The sequence below is a fragment of the Rhinatrema bivittatum genome, chromosome 9 (genome assembly GCF_901001135.1).
Source record: "Rhinatrema bivittatum chromosome 9, aRhiBiv1.1, whole genome shotgun sequence".
Taxonomy (NCBI): Eukaryota; Metazoa; Chordata; class Amphibia; order Gymnophiona; family Rhinatrematidae; genus Rhinatrema; species Rhinatrema bivittatum.
The window spans coordinates 228,088,605-228,107,421 of record NC_042623.1 but is presented as its reverse complement, the minus strand read 5'-3'; the positions used below and the strand labels follow the sequence as shown (position 1 = coordinate 228,107,421).

General features: G+C 46.0%; 1 protein-coding gene across 2 annotated transcripts in view; it reads right to left on the bottom strand.

Annotated features, from left to right (window-relative positions):
- The window catches only part of OPA1 (OPA1 mitochondrial dynamin like GTPase), a 568,764-nt gene that overhangs the window by 355,970 nt on the left and 193,977 nt on the right, over positions 1–18,817 (bottom strand). For both annotated transcript variants that reach the window (XM_029616769.1, XM_029616770.1), the window contains 2 exons: positions 18,148–18,219; positions 17,946–18,045 (listed from right to left, as the gene is read on the bottom strand). In XM_029616769.1, the coding sequence (XP_029472629.1) occupies positions 17,946–18,045; positions 18,148–18,219 (172 nt within the window). The remainder of the gene's footprint in view (positions 1–17,945; positions 18,046–18,147; positions 18,220–18,817) is intronic.

The following is an 18,817-nucleotide window of genomic DNA, read 5'->3' as shown; positions in this document are numbered from 1 at the left end:
ATAAAAAAATAACACACATATTGATTAAAGTGATGTGTGTGGGTGTTCTACTGGCCGCATCCTATATTTCCCTAGATTCTACTCTCCATTCTCTTTTTGAAAAGCTTGTTTAAATAGCCATGTTTTTAACCTTTTCCTGAAGGTTTTGACTCTTTGTAATCTGATTTCTAAAGGCATGGTGTTCCATAGTATAGGTCCTGCTAATGACAGTGCCCTTTCCCTTACTTGTGTTAGTCTTGCTGTTTTGACTGAAGGAATAGGTAGTAGTGCTTTGTTTGCTGATCTCAAGTTTCTGTGAGGGATGTGTACACGAAGGGCTGTGTTCAGCCATTCTGCTTTTTCGTTATGTATTAATTTATGTATGGTACAAGGTGTTTTGTACTGTATTCTTTGTTCAATGGGTAGACAGTGTAGTCAGCTAAGGTTTCGGTGATATGGTCTCTTATTTTTACCAGTCAGAATTCTTGCAGCAGTGTTTTGTAGTATCTGGAGTGGTCTTAGGGTGGTATATGGTAAGCCCAGTAGAAGGGCATTACAATAGTCAGTGCTTGCAAAAATTAAAGCTTGTAACACTGATCGGAAGTTGGTAGTAGTTAGTAGTGGTTTTAGTCTCCTAAGAGTCATGAGTTTGGCGTATCCTTCCCTTACTTTTAAAGATATATGTTGTTTCATATTTAGTTCTGTGTCAATTATCACTCCGAGGTTTCGTACTTTCACTAATTCTATTTTTTGGTTGTTTTTGAGTGTGATTGGGTTTTGAATGATCTCTATGTTTTTATATTCTAAATGTAGGAATTCAGTTTTCTCTATGTTAATCACTAATTCCATTTGGTTTAGTAGCTGTTTGATGACATCTAGATACATGTTCGCTATATTTAATGTTTTTTCAATTGTGTCGTTGATTGGTAGTATTAATTGAATATCATCAGCCTATATGTAATGTGATATGCCCAGACCAGCTAGCAGGTGACATAATGGCAGCAGGTATATGTTAAATAGAGTGGCAGACAGTGCTGATCCTGTGGAACTCCTATTTGCAGGTTTATTTTTTCTGACATTATGTCTTTGATCTGTACTTGGAAGTATCTATTATTTAGGTATGATCTGAACTATTTGATTGTTTTGTTACTTATCCTATTAAACAGATTAGAAGAAATTGGACTGTCATGATTTACTGTATCAAATGCTGCTGACAGGTCTAACATCACTAAAATGTAATGTTTACCGCTGTCAAAGTCTCTCATGATGTTATCTGTTAGCGCAAGCAGTAGTGTTTCTGTGCTGTAGTTTTTACGATAACCATGTTGTGATGGGTACAGGATATTATTGTTCTCTAAGTGTTCCGCTAATTGATTTTGTATAGTTTTTTCTATTAATTTTGCAATTAGAGGTAAGTTTGATACAGGTCTGTAATTGTGGATCAGGATGAGCGGATACTACATCCAGATGCGCAGCTAGGCCTCGCAAGTATCCCAGGGCCGACACCCGCACTCTCAGAGAACTAAAGGACAAACCTTTAGACAGGCCTCTCTGCAAAAAGTCCAGAATCTGTACCACCGAAGCTTGCCGAGGATCAACCCCTTGCTCTGTACACCAAACCTCAAAAACTCTTCAAACCCTGACATATGCCAAGGAAGTAGAAGTCTTACGAGCAAACAACAGAGTAGAAAACAACATCCTCAGGACATCCTTTCCTTCTTAATAGCTTCCTTCCAAAAAACATCCGCTTGATCTGAAAATATAGGGCCCTGTCGTAGAAGCTTTGGTAGATGACCCAGTCTCAAGGGGCTGTCCACTGCTAGATTGACCAAATCTGCAAACCAAGGCCTTTGTGGCTGCACCGGAGTCATGAGAATCACCTTTCCTGGATGGATCTCTATTCTCCTCACAACCTTGCCTATCAGGGGCCATGGTGGAAGTACGTAGATCAGAATGTCGTGCGGCCAAGGAAGAACCAGGGTATTCCGCTCCATTCTCTCTTCTTTAGCTGAAGAAGCACAGCGCCTTGGCATTCCTCTGAGTTGCCATAAGATCCATATGAGGAATGCCTCTTCTGCGAGAAATTAGGGTCATTGTCTTCAAGAGCTCCCATTCTCCCAGGTCCAAACATTGCTGGCAGAGAAAATCTGCTTGCACATTGTCGCATCCTGCTATGTACAAGGCCGTTATTGAGGCAAGATGTTGCTCTGTCCATGACACCAGCATCTCTGCTTCCAGCGCAACCGCTTGGCTCTTGGTACCTCCCTGGCAGTTGAGATAGTCCAGTCATTGCATTTTTGGACAGGACTCTGACTGCACAGTTGCGCAAAAGAGGAAGAAACTCCTGCAGGGCCAACCGTAACGCTCTTGTCTCTAGGTGACTGATCAACCAGGCCGCTTCCTCCACCGACCACTGGCCTTGCACCGAATGGGTCGGACACACAGCTCCCCAACAGGAGAGACTGGCGTCTGTAGTCACTACCATCCATTGTGGCACCTCAAGGTCAATCCCTCGGCACAAATGGTTCCGGCCAAGCCACCATGAAATCTGGCAGACTCTATAAGTGGTAGTGGAAGATGAAACTGCTCTAAAATCGGATCCCACCAGGATAGCAAACACTTTCTGTAGAGGCCTCATATAGGCAAACACGCACAGGACCAACTCCAAGGCCGAGGCCATGGAACAGAGGACCTGCAAGTAATCCCAGACCCTGGGCACTTGGGCCTCCAACAGGTTCCAAACATGAGTCTGCAGCTTGACAATCTGCTCCTCCGAGAGAAAAACCTTCCCCACTTGGGTACCGAAGAGCACGCCCAATAATTCCAGAATCTGCGAAGGAGAAAGGTGACTCAACAGATTCATTATCCATCCCAATGTACCAAAGGCAACCAAGTCCACCGCTCATCTGCAAAGGTCTTCCGACTTCGCCAGGATGAGCCAATTGTCCAGATACGGGTGGACCAGCACGCCCACTTTTCTGAGGGCTGCCGCCACCACCACTATCACCTTGGTGAAGATCCTCGGGACTGTTGCTAGGCCGAACGGGAGAGCACAAAATTGAAAATGCCTCCCCAGGATTATAAACTGGAGGTATTCTGATGGTCCACGTGAATCCCTATGTGCAGATACACCTCTGTCAGATCCAAGGAAGCCAAGAACTCCTCGCTTCTCAAAGCTACTATGATGGACCTCAGAGTCTACATCTGGAAACGGGAAACTTTGAGAACTATGTTTACCTTCTTTAAATCCAGAATTGGATGAAAGGTTCCTACTTTTATGGCACCACAAAATAATTGGAATAATACCTCATCCCCTGCTCATCCTGGGGGAACGGGAATAATGGCCCCCAGCATTCGCAGCCACTGTATGGTCTGCTAAATGATCAATTTCTTCTCTGCTGAGGCACAGGGAGACACCATAAACAGGTTTCTGAGCAGTCAAGCAAATTTTACAGCATAGCCTTGTCCTATCATGCTTAGAATTCACTGGTCCGACATGATCTTGACCGACTCCTCGTAAAAATGAGTCAGACAACCCCAGATAACTGGAATCGAGGAATGGGCTGGCCTCGTCCTATTGCGCCAGCTTGGCTCTGCCACTACCCTGGCCGGAGCCATCTTGGCATTCTCTGCGCCCCCTGAAATTTCTGGCTCCAGGACTGTGACCTCCCTGAGATCTGCCTTTGACCAGCAGCCAGAGCTCTGCTCTGACTGAAACAGCTTTGCCCCTGAAACAGAGAGTGCACTGGGAGACATCCTTTGGATCTTTTTGGCTTGTCCTCCGGTAGCTTGTGCACTTTGTTATCTCCCAGATGTTTGATCAGCTGCTCCAAGTCTTCCCCAAACAGAAGTTTTCCCTTAAAAGGTAATGCTCCCAGCTGAACTTTTGACGAAACATCCTCTGACCAGAGTCTTAACCATAGAAGCCTCCTAGCAGAAACTGTGGACATCATGGTCCTGGAAGAAGTGCGAATGAGGTCATACAAAGCATCCGCACCATAAGCTAACGCAGCCTCCAATTGCTCCACCTGTTTGGACTCCTGGGGTGACATATGAAGCTTGTCATGAAGTTCGGTATAGAAAAATGTTAAATAAATAAATAAATGAAATATCTCTGGCACTCTGCAACTGCTGTACCCAACTCAAACTGGCCCTGAGCATGAAGCTGCTACACACAGCTGCACGGATGCCCAAAGCAGACACCTCGAAGATCTTCTTGAGATGTACCTCAAGCTTCCTGTCCTGCAAATCCTTAAGAGCTGCCACGCCAGCTAGCGGTGGTCCTTTTCGTAAGAGCCGAGACCAAAGCATCCACCTTGGGCACCCTCAAGAGCTCCAAAGTGTCTTCAGGCAAAGGATAAAGCTTGTCCATAGCCCTGCTAACCTTAAGGCCAGTCTCCGGAGTATCCCACTCCCTGACAACTAACTCTTTAACTGACTTGTAAAAAGAAAAAGTCTTGGCTGGACCCCTCAAGTCAGTCATGACCAGATACTTCCTTCAGCTCAGCCTGGTCCTGCGGAACGGTTATTCCCAATTCCGCCAGGACCAGAGGGATCAGGGGCCCGAGTTCTGCCCTTTGAAACAGGCGAACCACCTTGGGATCGTCGCCTTCCATTGTTGGGACTTTTGTCGCATCCTCTTCCAGATCCTATAGGCATTGAGAAAGATCAGCATTGGGAGAACCATCCCCAGGTGCAATCCCTGATCAGAATCCTCTGAGAAATCTCTCTCGGTGGCCCCTGACTCGGAAGGACCAAGGACCCTCCGAATCCTAGTGGACCTGAAGCCCCCGAAAATCTGGACTTCTTCCTTTGGGGAGGTTCTGCCATCCTCTGCTTTGAAAAGGGCCACTCCGTGGCCTTGCAGGCTAAAAATGCCTTGTGTATCAACAGGACAAACAGGTGAAAAAGGAGAGGCACCATCAGAATCCTCTGCCAGAGGATCAATCTCCTCCTCAGACTGCCCCCAGACCTCCTCGAAGCTGCTTGAAAAAGCTCAGGCGGGAGGATCCCTCCCCCCCCCAGCTTTCCCATTAGTTGCGAGCGTATCCAAGATGGCTACCGTTCCTGTACTCAGCAGGAACGGATAAGAAAATTAGGTCTTACCTTTGATAGTTTTCGTTTCTGTAGTACTAAGGATCACTCCAGACTCCTGGGTTTTGCCTTCGCACCAGCAGATGGAGACCAAGATTTGACTGACTCTGCCATATATACCAGGCTGCCACCCACAGTCTGCCAGTATTATTTAATGTTAAAGCAGAATGAATTCCCAACAAACTAACTATATACAGGAATGGGAACCTTAAAATGGATCACTGACCCCAACAATAAACCAGACCCGTTAAAAGAGGGTAAAAACGGATGAAAACCGCAGATCAGAGGAAAAAAAACAAAAGCAGAAGCAGCGGACTCTCCCTTATCCTTATGCACTCAGTGGGTGGGACTCTGGACTGATCCTTGGTACTACAGGAACAAAAATTATCAAAGGTAAGACCTAATTTTCTTTTCCCTGTACATACTGGATCAGTCCAGACTCCTGGGATGTACCAAGAGCTTGTACTTACCGGGGATGGGATCCGGAGAGGCCCGCTCTCAACACACCTGCTCCGAAATTTTCTCCCCTCAGATCCTGGACATCTAGCCTGTAATGTCATGCAAAAGTATGCAAAGTCTTCCAAGTTGCTGCCCTGCAAATCTCCTGCGGGGAAAACTGATGACACTGACCAGGAAGCAGCCTGGGAGCGTGTGGAATGTGCCTTAAGCTCTACCGGTAAGGGCCGACCACAAAGCAAATAGGCAGAATTTATGGCCTATTTCAGCCACCGGGCGATCGTGGTCTTGGACGCCATATTACCCTGCTTTGGACCATTCCAGAGAACAAAGAGATGATCAGAGGTTCTAAAAGTGTTGGTAACTTCTAGATAACGCAACAGCGCCCTGCGGACATCCAACTTTTTCAAATCCTTCGAAAGAGGATCCGACCTATCCAGATCGTAAAACGAGGGGAGTTCCACTGACTGATTCAAATGAAAGGAGGAAACCACCTTTGGAAGAAAAGATGGTACCGTTCGCAAAATAACCCCCGAATCAGAAATCCTCAAGAAGGGTTCCTGGCATGACAACACCTGAAGTTCAGAAACTCGACGTGCCGAGGAAATTTCCACCAGAAATACCACCTTCAACATGAGGTCTTTCAAAGTAGCTCTCTTCAATGGCTCAAATCGGAGCGCCCACAAAGCCTTAAGAACCACATTCAGGGGTCACGTGATGTGGTGAACGGGATCGGACGTGTCTGATCCTGCTCCGGTCGGCTCATCTTCCTCCCGCCTCCATCTGTCCGAAGTTGTACACTGAAAAGCCACACCATATTCCCAGGGCCGTTTGTTTATGTCGATTACTTCGTTTATGTCAAGATCGCCGGCTCCAATGCCCCCGAAGTTGGCGAAACGGGACAAGGAGAAACTCAAAGGGCCTGAACCTAAAATGGCAGCCGGACCCGCAGAGACGGAGAAAAGCGGTGAGCCTCAGTTAAACCCCCCGACCTCTCCGACAGTGGCGGAAATTAAAGACGTGGTACTGGCGGCATTAGACAGTAAATTGTCAGGTATTGCTGACCAAATTGGGGCGCTGCGGGAGGTGATCTCCGATTATGCCCCGCGTCTTTCCCAAGTTGAAAATAGGACTTCTACCCTTGAGGATGATGTCTCGGCGCTGCAAGGGAAGGTAACTACACTTGAGCGCTTACTGCAGGACCAAGTTGAAAAAACGGAAGACCTTGAAAATAGGGCACGCCGCTCAAATATTCGCTGCCTAGGAATTCCCGAATCTATTGAGGATAATCAACTGCGTACCATGCTTCAAAAAAATGGCTACCGGAGGCTCTGGGCCTTACAGAGTTGGACGGCGTGTTAGAAATTGAAAGGGCGCATCGCATTGGAATCAGGGGTCCAGACCAGGCGAGACAGAGGGTTGTGATTATGAAAATATTGAATTACCATCATAAAAATCTTATAATGCAGGCAGCTAGGAAATGTGGCTCTCTACAATTTCAAGGAGCAAGCACTAGGTTGGCACCGGATTACTCCGCTAAAATGGCTGCTCTGCGTCGTTCGTATGCTCCTGTCTGTGGCAAACTAATTGAGAAGAATATCCGTTTTACCATGCAATTTCCAGCTAAGCTTCGGATCAACCATAATGGGAAGTGGCTCACTTATGCTACCGTACTGGAAGCAACTAAGTTTTTGGACACCTTAAATACCTGACAGTATGGCTTTCTGGATACTGGGAGAGGCCAAGGTTTCTAAGGAGGCGGGAGGGGGCTCTGAGCCACTGATCACTCATGTATGACCTGTTTACCAGACCTACTAAGTCTGGCAGGGCTTATTTTTGTGGGGCAGGGGAGGGGGGTGGGGATGGAAATTGGCAAAGCACTGATATTTTTGGGAATGTTTCTGTTTATATGTTTACTATGTGGTCATGATCTTGCTGAATATATTCATTATGCTCTTGGGTTAAGGTCTTCTAACTGTAGGGAGGAGCCAGGCTGGGGGCTCTTCCCTATTCCCCGTCATTTGATATTGCTGTTATTAACCAACACTAGAAATCATGGGGAGTAAATGCAGGTTGATTTCATGGAATGTGGATGGGCTGGGTACCCCGATCAAGCGGAAGAAAATTCTCCAACATTTGCAGAGGCTCCAGGTGGGCATAGCATGTTTACAAGAAACCCACCTAACGGACATAGAAAGTAAGAAACTGTGTCAGGGTTGGGCTGCTGCCTGTTTTTTCTCCGCTGCTAAACGGAAGAAGGGTGGAGTGGCGGTGCTCATACATAAAAATGTCCCTTTTACATTAATACAAGAGGTTAAGGACCCTGAGGGCCGTTTCCTAATTGTCATTGGCACTTTGGCAGGGAAAACGGTGACTATATGTAACGTCTATGCACCAAATACACCTGACATAAGGTTCACTTCCTCCCTGCTCAGCACCTTGTTGTCTCATACTCAGAGTGAGCTCCTTTTGGCCGGGGATTTTAACAGTGTTTTACAAGCTAGTCTAGATAAATCACATACCCCTATAAGCTTTAAACTGTCCTTGGATTGTGGGGTGAGTTCCTTTTGCAAGCGATTAGATCTACTTGATGTATGGCGCTTATTACACCCGAGTGAGAGGGAGTATACGCACGTCTCTCGTGCACATTATACCCTGTCTCGGATAGACTACATCCTGATTTCTAAGCCGCTATTTAGTAGAGTGGATAAGGCGGGCATAGAATCCATTGTAATTGCAGATCATGCCCCGATTTGGGTGGATCTCTGGTTGTCGGCACCCCTAGCGAGCAAGAAATCATGGCGCTTCCCAGGGTCTTTAAATGATGATAAAACCTTCCATGCTTTCCTGAGACAGAAATGGGAAGAATATGCTGAAAATAATGATCAGCATAAAGATAATCCTTCCTTATTTTGGGAAACGAGTAAAGCGGTAATGCGTGGGGAAGTGATAGCGTACTCTATAGCCCAACGGAAGAAATTAAATGCCACTATTTTACGCCTGGATGCTCAACTCCAAGCCGCCCAACAAACACTTGCGAGTTCTCCCGCACCGGCTCACAAAGTAGCTTATAAAGCGTGTCTTAATGCCTTGAATGCACATCTCCATTTGAGAGCGCAAAAATCTCTGAAGGCCTCTGAACAATTCTTTTTCCGTTACGGAAATAAATCCAGCAAATTGCTGGCGAGATTGGTGGCTATTAAGCGCAAGAAAACTTTTATTGGAAGCCTCAAAAGTGCGGCGGGCCTCCACGTTTCCACAAGCCAGGAGATCTGTCAGGTTTTGCGAGATTTCTACGAAGGGCTTTATAGCGAAGATAGGAAAGGGGGTAAGGCGGAGGAGGAGGCATTTTTTCAAGATTTACGACTTCCCCAAATTCCAGAGGAGAAGAGGGAGTTTCTTAGTAGACCAATCACGGAAGGGGAGGTGCAGGGTGTGATTCACACCAGCAAAAATCATAAGTCACCTGGCCCCGACGGTTTAACGGCTGAATATTATAAAATTTTGTGTCCCTCCATTACCAAATCTTTAGCGACCTTTTTCAACAATGCTTGGGATATTAATCATTTCCCGTCACAGTTCAATACGGCGTTTATTACAGTACTTCCTAAACCTGGGAAAGATCCTTACCAGGCCTCCTCCTATCACCCCATATCATTGTTGAATTGTGACCTGAAATTATATGCTCGCATAATAGCACAGCGGTTAAACTCTGTCATTCCTATTATAATTTCGCCATATCAAGCGGGCTTTGTGAGCGGCCGAAATGCTGGGGCGCACGTTATCAGACTCCTATCTGCCATAGAGTCGTCACATCATCTACATATTGAGTCTATGGCAGTGGGATTTGATTCTGAGAAAGCCTTTGACCGAGTGTCATGGGACTATATGTTCTCAGTACTTCAGAGATTTGGTTTTCCTAGCCGGATCATACAGGCCATTTCCATCTTATATATGCAGCCCAAGTCCCATATAGTGGTGAATGATCATATCTCTGAAGCATTTTGTATTAATCGAGGGGTGCGCCAAGGTTGTCCACTGTCCCCGATTTTATATATATTATCTCTCGATCCCCTTCTGAGGAAACTGGCAGAGTCCTCGCTCATCCAAGGGATTCATTATAAAAATGGTAATTTTAAAGTGGCTGCCTTCGCAGATGACATGCTAGTTTTTCTTTGTAATCCCACAATCTCTCTAGCACATGTCTTGCATACACAGGCTGCCTTTGGTTGCTTTGCTGGGCTTAAAGTAAATATCGACAAGTCAGAGGCCCTAGATGTTCTGGGGACCTTACAAAGTAATTGGCCGGGTAGTTTCCCGTTGAAATGGGTTCAAACCTCTCTTAAATATTTAGGGGTGCATATCCCTTCCTCACCCAGCAAATTGTATGCTCTCAACGTTCTGCCATTAAAGCAGAAAATGCTTAAGAAGTTGGAAGTGTGGCAGGGTTTACCGCTCTCCCTATCAGGGAAAATCCTGTTATTGAAAATGATGGAAATCTCTAAATGGCTGTATTTGTTTCATATGCTGCCTGTATGGCTTGAGAAACGAGATATTTATGATATCCATAAAGGTTTACATACTTACTTATGGAATGGGAAAAGAGCCAGAATCCCTTTGGATGTTCTTATGCTACCGAAATTGCAAGGTGGTCTTAATTGCCCCAATTTGGGAAGATATAATCATGCTTGTTTGCTACGGCATTGGATCTGCGATTCTTCTTCTCACTCTCCAATGGATCATTACAGGGCGTGGCTTGCGCCTCATGCGCCAGGAGCTGTTCTTGAACTTGAGGACTCTCACCTTCCTACATACATAACTGGGAGCGTGGTGGTTCGTCCCTTTCGAAGGATGTGGAGACTCCTTAGTAAAACCTTGAATATTCCAGGAGGGGTAACGGCGGCACTACCCATCAGAGGCTGTCAACTGTTCCCACCAGGCATGACTCAACTTATTTTTCATCAATGGTCTGCGAAGGGACTGTCGTTTCTGCATCAACTACTTGCAGTGGAAGGCGATCACTGTCAGATTCGTAGCTTTCAAGATCTGGCCACTTGCTTTGATTTGCCGTCCAGTGACTTTTATGGCTATTTACAACTGAGACATTTTTTGTTAAACGAACTCAAGGACAATTTACATTTCTCCCAGGGTCAAGCTGTCCAAGACCTCTTATTGGGAAACGATGGGAAACATAAGACCTGCTCTCAATATTATTCTGCGCTTGGAGCTTTGGCTCCGCGGACTTTGTTGGACGGTGCAGTGGGTAAATGGAATAAGGTCTTACCTCAGGCCATTTCTCTTAAGGACCTTCAAACTTGCTTTCAAAGGATACCCAGAATAGTAACTAATGCAAATCTTCGAGATCAGACATTTAAATTCCTTCATCAGGCCTTCTACTCGCAGCAACAGGCTTTTCACATGGGGCTTACGTCAGAAAGGACTTGCAATAGATGTAAGCTACCTTACCCGGACTTTTACCACTGTTTCTGGTCTTGCGATGTCTTACAACAGTTTTGGATGTCCTTGAGGGGTCTAGTGCAATTACTGTGGGGGACTGTCTTCCCGCTAGAACCCTCCCTATGGCTACTGGGCCTGACTACAATGGCACCCCATACGCTTGAAGATCATCAGGAATGTCTTTTTGAGAAGATTATCCTTATAGCGAGGGATACCATTCTACTGCAGTGGTTGAACCCTACTCCCAAGCATATCTCTATTTGGAAGGCCAGATTTCATAAGTTAATGCATATGGAACTTGTGATTGCTAAAAGTACATCTGGGACTCATTACGAGAAAACCAAGCAGGTCTGGCACGACTATATACATACCTTGCCGGCGGAGGACGTTTCCACATTACCAGAATAAAACAATACCACCTAGACTCACAGATACTCTATGTGGCGGGTTTTCTTACTTCTCCTGTTCATCCCTCATTGTTGGGGGCAGGGCAGCGTTCGTAGAGACCAGGTCCCTTGAAGTCCTGGAACTCCTACGTTTCATGAGGCTTGGTTTGTAAATACCTCGACTTTGGAACCCTGATTGGCCACATCTCAGTATGGCTATGTATAATTTTTTGAATTGTAGTTTATGTGCTTGTTTCATTATATCAGATACTTAAGCTGGAATACCACAGTGCTTTGCCGGGGAGGGAGGGCGGGGGGGAGGGGATGGGGGTTGAATTGAGTTACGTTAAAATTAAGACAACTGGCCGTTTCATGCTCCATCTACTCAGTGTTATACAGGTGTTTTCCTTCTTCTTCTATTATCTGTGGGGCGGTTGTGAGCTTCATATGTGAAGATCGTTGTTTTATGCCTATTGTCTAATAAACATATTTACACAACAAAAAAAAAGAACCACATTCAAATTCCAGGATGGACATGGAGAACTCACCGGTGGATGTAAATGCTTTGCCCCTCTAAGAAAACGAGAAACATCGGGGTGTGCTGCCAATGTCACCCCATCTATGGTTCCGCGTAAACAGCCTAGGGCTGCAACCTGCACCCTCAAGGAGCTACAGGACAAGCCTTTAGCTAACCCGTCCTGCAGAAAGCCTAGTATACTGGACACAGACGCCCGAGTGGGAACAATGCACCATGACTCAAAAACCTTCCAAACTCTCATGTAAGATAGCGAAGTCGACGCTTTGCGCGATCTCAGGAGAGTAGTCACCACCGCATCTGAGTAACCTTTGCCTTTTAGACGCCGCCTCTCAAATGCCATGCCGCTAGACAAAAGCGATCTACCTGATCGAAACAAACAGGCCCCTGGTGAAGGAGGTTCGGAATGAACGGAAATCGCAGTGGCCCCTCCACCGCGAGGTTGACTAGATCCAGTCAACATGGCCACTCTGGAGCCACCAGGATCACATCCGCCAGGTGGTTCTCTATTCAAGGAAGCACTTTGCCAATAAGGAGCCAAGGAGGAAACATACAGCAAAACAGTCATCGGCCATGGCAGCGCAAGAGCATCCACGCTCTCTTCCCTGTGTCCCTGCAACGTGCAAAGAAGCACTGAGCCTTGGCATTCTTGAATGTTGCCATCAGATCCATGCAAGGCTTGCCCCATCTGTCACAGATGAGTTGAAAAGCCCTGTCAGCCAGTTCCCACTCTCCGGGGTCGAGCTGAATTCGGCTTAGAAAATCTGCGTGTACATTGTCGACCCCTGCTATGTGGGACGTGGGTAAGCAGGCTAGGTTCTGCTCCGCCCAATAGACTAACAGTCGAGCTTCCAATGCTACTGGACGACTCTTGGTTCCACCCTGACGATTGATGTAGGCCACTGTGGTCGCATTGTCAGACAACACCCTGACCGACTTCCCCTGGACGAGAGGGAGGAAGGCTTGCAACGCCAGTCGCACCACTCTGGTCTCCAGATGATTGATCGACCACCGAGACTCCTCTGGAGACCAAAGCCCCTGCACAGACTTCCGCAAGCAAACCGCTCCCCAACCAGAAAGGCTGGCATCCATGGTGACCACCGTCCAGTCTGGAACCATCAAGGGAACACCATGGCGCAGATTGTCCAAGCACAGCCACCAAGCTAGGCTGGACCGAACGAACTCCGTCAATGGCAGAGGGAGGTGGAACTGTTCGGAAATTGGGCTCCATCAGGAAAGCAATGCTGATTGCAAGAGCCGCATGTGAGCGAACGCCCACGGGACCAGTTCCAGCATCGAAGTCATGGAACCTAGGACCTGCAAGTAATCCCAGACCGTCAGAGGATGTTTCCTTAGCAAAGTCCTTACTTGTCCCTGTAGTTTGAGACTTCGTTCCGACGTAAGAAAAACTCTCCCCTGACGGGTGTCTAACAAAGCTCCCAAAAATTCCAACGATTGAGAGGGAATGAGGTGACTCTTGGCCAAATTGACCACCCAACCGAGAGACTTCAACAACTGCAGCACCTGGAGGATCACTGATTGACACAGAGTTTCAGACTTCGCCTGAATCAACTAATCGTCCAAGTACGGATGCACCCGGCATAGTTGTCCTGCCACCACCACCATGATCTTGGTGAACATTCTGGGAACCGTTGCAAGACCGAAGGGTAGAGCCTGAAACTGGTAGTGTTTTCCCAAGATGAAAAATCTTAGAAATTTTGATGGTCTGCCCTGATCCCGATGTGTAAATACGACTCCGTCTGGTCCAGAGATGCCAGGAATTCTCCTGGCCAAATGGAAGCGATGACTGATCATAACGTCTCCATGTGAAAGCGAGAGATCCGAAGGCATTTGTTGACTCGCTTTAAATCTAGGATGAGTCGGAAGGAACCCGCCTTTTTTGGAACGATGAAATATATGGAATAACGGCCCCTTCGCTGTTCCAGAGAAGGAACTGGAACAATCGCTCCCAGATCGAGACGACGGTGTAAGGTCTGCTTTACTGCCTGATGTTTTTCAGGCATACCCGCACGGGGAGATCAGAAATCGCGGGCTGGGTCGTCGTGCAAAATCTAAAGCGTAGCCGTGTTTCATCACAGAAAGCACCCACTGGTCCGACGTGATTGTGGCCCATTCCTCGTGAAACAAAGACAGTCTGCCCCTACCTTCGGTACCAAGGAATGGACGGGTAGGCCATCATTGTGCAGGTTTACCACCTGAGGTTGCCTGGGAAGCCCCAGGTCTGCCAAAACGCCGTCCGGGAAAGGGCTGCGACCAGGCCTGCTGCTTGCCCATATTCTGGCGAAAGGAAGAAGTGGGCGCTTGAGCCGGTCGAGATCTTCGACCTCCCCGGATTCGGGGCCGGGAAGAAAAAGTTCCTCTGGACCTTGGCCTGTCTTCCAGCAGACTGTGAACCTTATTCTCGCCCAAGAACTGAATCATGTCTTCAAGTTCCTTTACAAATAGCAGCTTGCCTTTAAATGGTAAAGAACCTAAACGGGATTTGGAAGACCAGTTCCGCAACCACATGGACCGAGCGGAAGTGCGCAAAAGATCATGCAGAGCATCTGAACTATAAGCCACCACCGCCGCGAGGCGGCCAGCCTGCCGGGCTTCTTCCTCTGAAAGGCCCTCGTTGGCTAGCAGTTGCTGTACCCAGCGGAGTCCTGCTCTCAGAGCAAAATTGCTACACATTGCTGCCCTGACCCCCAGAGCGGAGACCTCAAAGATCTTCTTAAGCTGCAGCTCCAGCTTGCGATCTTGTAGATCCTTGAGAGCTGTGGACTTGATGTGTAACTGGAAGGGGGGGAGGGGGCGGGGAGGAATGGAACGAACGCTTCCCGACAGCCACGGTAGAAAGGACAAGGGAGAGCCTCGCTACTCTGTTCGTTCTTTTTTTTTTTTTTTAAATCACTCCAACCTGTTCCGCTGTCCTTGGTCGGGTCCTGAAGCGGTCTGGCTGGTGCGAGTGACCCGGACTCCCCGGTATCACCCCAAGCTGGGCTGCCCTGTGGCAAAGTTAGGGCCCTCGACCCTGAGCCGCAGCTGCCTGCAGAACCAAGGGGGATGATCCCCTCAGGACCTGCCAACGCCCTGGGAGGCTAGAGACCTTCAGCTGGCTGATCTCCTTACCGTTCCTGACTCTAAGTTCTTTTTTTTTTTTTTTTTTAACTAAAGAATCAGTAGAGACTGAGTGTTGCACACCCATGCCATCTGCTGGAGACAGTAATACTGGCAGACTGTGGGTGGCACCCTGGTATATATACAAAAACCAATCGAAGAGAGGGAGAAGGATCAAATGTCCAATCCACAAAATTTACAACTAGTTAGTAGCAAATGACAATATCATAAAATTTTTTGCTTTGGAATTTCAATCTGCGGCCTCTCGCCTCGCAATGGGCCGCAAGCCTTAATCAGCTTACAAAGCAAGATATAATATTCAATCATTTATTGTCATTTTGCTCATGCTAGATTTTATTCTAATCCCTTAGTTAATTTTTTATCCCAATTTTTGTTTTCAAATCACCCTAAACAAGGTTTAAATGTGAAACCGAAATTACACTTCTCACCAAAGTTAAAAATCTTCCAAATAACAAAATTAGAGAAATGAATACTTAGCCATACTCAATGAAATATTAGTGCAATCATTCCCGACATGAATCATGTTTCGATTGTAAAAACAATCTTCTTCAGGGGATGTTTCTCAAGCGTATTTTGCAAAAAGCGGCCAACATTCTTCAATCCCTACTACACAAACACAAAATGTTACATATTTAAAAGTGCACCTATTAAATCGTACAAGACACACAGTAATCTAACTTTCCATCTAATAAAAGTTAATACTCACTTGTCTTATATCGCTAAAGCAAGCTTACTCGGACAAACAATGTCTCAGCCAATAGTTTCAAAAAAATGGTGCCGAAGCGTCTCTAACAAACTCTACATATCCCAGCTGTTTAAATCCCACTTCAGGAACCATCGTCACCGGAAGCCACGTCAGCAAGACACTAAAAAACTACAAATCCCACACAGCAAAAATTTGTTACTTCCTAATTTCCACCAATTGGATCACATTCACACCAACCTTAGAACACAAACCAATCAATCTCTCTGTTTAATCCTTTAGGAGCAACAGTATCAAAGTAGTATATCCATTTCTGTTCCCTGCGTAGAAGGTAGTTGTCAAAGTCTCCCCCTCTATTGCCAGGTACCAACTGTTCTATTGCCGCAAATCTAAGCGAATCAAAAGACGTGGCTTCCGGTGACGATGGTTCCTGAAGTGGGATTTAAACAGCTGGGATATGTAGAGTTTGTTAGAGACGCTTCGGCGCCATTTTTTGAAACTATTGGCTGAGACATTGTTTGTCCGAGTAAGCTTGCTTTAGCGATATAAGACAAGTGAGTATTAACTTTTATTAGATGGAAAGTTAGATTACTGTGTGTCTTGTACGATTTAATAGGTGCACTTTTAAATATGTAACATTTTGTGTTTGTGTAGTAGGGATTGAAGAATGTTGGCCGCTTTTTGCAAAATACGCTTGAGAAACATCCCCTGAAGAAGATTGTTTTTACAATCGAAACATGATTCATGTCGGGAATGATTGCACTAATATTTCATTGAGCATGGCTAAGTATTCATTTCTCTAATTTTGTTATTTGGAAGATTTTTAACTTTGGTGAGAAGTGTAATTTCGGTTTCACATTTAAACCTTGTTTAGGGTGATTTGAAAACAAAAATTGGGATAAAAATTAACTAAGGGATTAGAATAAAATCTAGCATGAGCAAAATGACAATAAATGATTGAATATTATATCTTGCTTTGTAAGCTGATTAAGGCTTGCGGCCCATTGCGAGGCGAGAGGCCGCAGATTGAAATTCCAAAGCAAAAAATTTTATGATATTGTCATTTGCTACTAACTAGTTGTAAATTTTGTGGATTGGACATTTGATCCTTCTCCCTCTCTTCGATTGGTTTTTGACTATAATAGAGAGGTGTTCTGCTTCTTTGCTTGTTGATTATTCACCCTGGTATATATGGCAGAGTCAGTCAAATCTTGCTCTGTCTCCATCTGCTGGTGCGGAGGCAAAACCCAAGAGTCTGGACTGATCCGGTACGTAAAGGGAACGTTGGCCCCTCGCATTTTAGCCTTCTGCCTACCAGAGTCGTGCTGCTTCCAAGCTGCCGCCACAGTCCTCCTGACGTGCCCTCTCCACCAGAGAGGCAACGGGAACAGTGGCCGGAACGAGAAAGGCGCACAGAGCTGTCACCACATGTGGTGCATTGGCACCCCTTCGGCATGATCAAGCCCAATTGCGACTGCATGGCAGACGCCCGAGGGAGGAAAGTCAGCGGGAGAGCCTAAAACAAAATATGCACCACTGAAACTGTCTCCCTTTACTACCAGCGTCGGGAGATTATAGCAAAGTCAACGCACCTGCTTCCCTTGATTTCTTCATTACTATTCTTTTTTTTTTTTTTTTTTTAAACTTTATAAAAAACACAAAAGGAACAATCTTATCTGAAGTATGGCAGAGGCTTCTCCCAATCCTCCCAGAGATGAGGGAACAAGACCACCAGGCTTTCACTTCAGGCGAAATCCAGTAAGCAATCTAGGGTCCCCAACCCCTGCTAGTCAACCTCTGCAACCAGGAGGGATAGTCCCACCAGGACCTGCCAACCTCCTGGGAGAGAAATCTTTACTTGATCGAAACCTCTTATTTTCTTTTTTGTCAGGTACAGAACCGCAGGTTTTGCACCCCCTCCATCTGCTGGAGACAAAGAAATACTGAGGAGCTGCAGATGGCAGACCGGATTACGAGGCAGTGTCTATGAAACTGTCTCCATCTGCTGGAAGGGAGGCAAAACCCAGGAGTCTGGACTTATTTGGGTACCTACAGGGAACTACAAATTGTCTGTTGACCTTTTTTACTTCTACTTATGCAAGTGGATTGGCATGGTATCTCTGTTGGGGTCCTCTGAAAATAGAAGCTTAGAGAAAAGCTTTTTATTAAATGCTATAAATATGACATAACTTACCTTGAACGCAAAGGATGATGGCATTAGGGTTCTGCATGTATGCCCTGCTAATGCTGAAGATGGTTTCCTTGGTGTCAACAGCCATGCCCGATGTCACGGTCTTAATAAATAATAAAATCACCAAACAACAAAAGCATTTTAAGCCACGTATATAAAACTATTTCCTGCAGACGCATCTGAAATGTTTGAGAGGAATACTTACGCTAATGACACCAGGTAAATCAACTAGCACCATTCTCTGGATACCAGGCCCTTTCACACTGAGAGAAATAGTCTAGAAAAAAAACCCAGAGGAAATAAAGGATTGCTGCAGCCATGGGAAGCATTTGCTAAAATGTCTCTGATCTACAACAAGCTAAATTGAGCTAATTTTAGTAATCTTCACAAGACACACTCTGCCCAATCTCAGCAATGCAGCCATCAATATAATTACGTGTGTGTCAACTATTATACTGGAATTCTGCAGATGACTAAAAAGGAGAAATTACTACTTACCTGATAAGTTTCCTTGTCTTTAATGAGGACAGTTAATCCACACCAGTGGGTTATGCACCTTTACCAGCAGATGGAGACGGAGCAAAGCTGATGTTATGGTATATATACCCCTGCACCGGCATCAGCTTGCCAGCATTCTCTGCAAAAGCCAACTGTGGACAACTAAAGAATACATGATCATTACCATTAAGACAATCATTCAAACACTCAGTTAACAGGAAAACTGAGTTCAGACAAGGAGTGTAATATCACTAATCTAGGGACTGGATTTGACACCAGTATTCCCCGGAGACGCAGCCACTAGGGAGGACAATAGCACCACCATCCGGCAGCCAAGGGCGTGAAGGTGGATTAACCTGTCTTTATTAAAGAAGAGG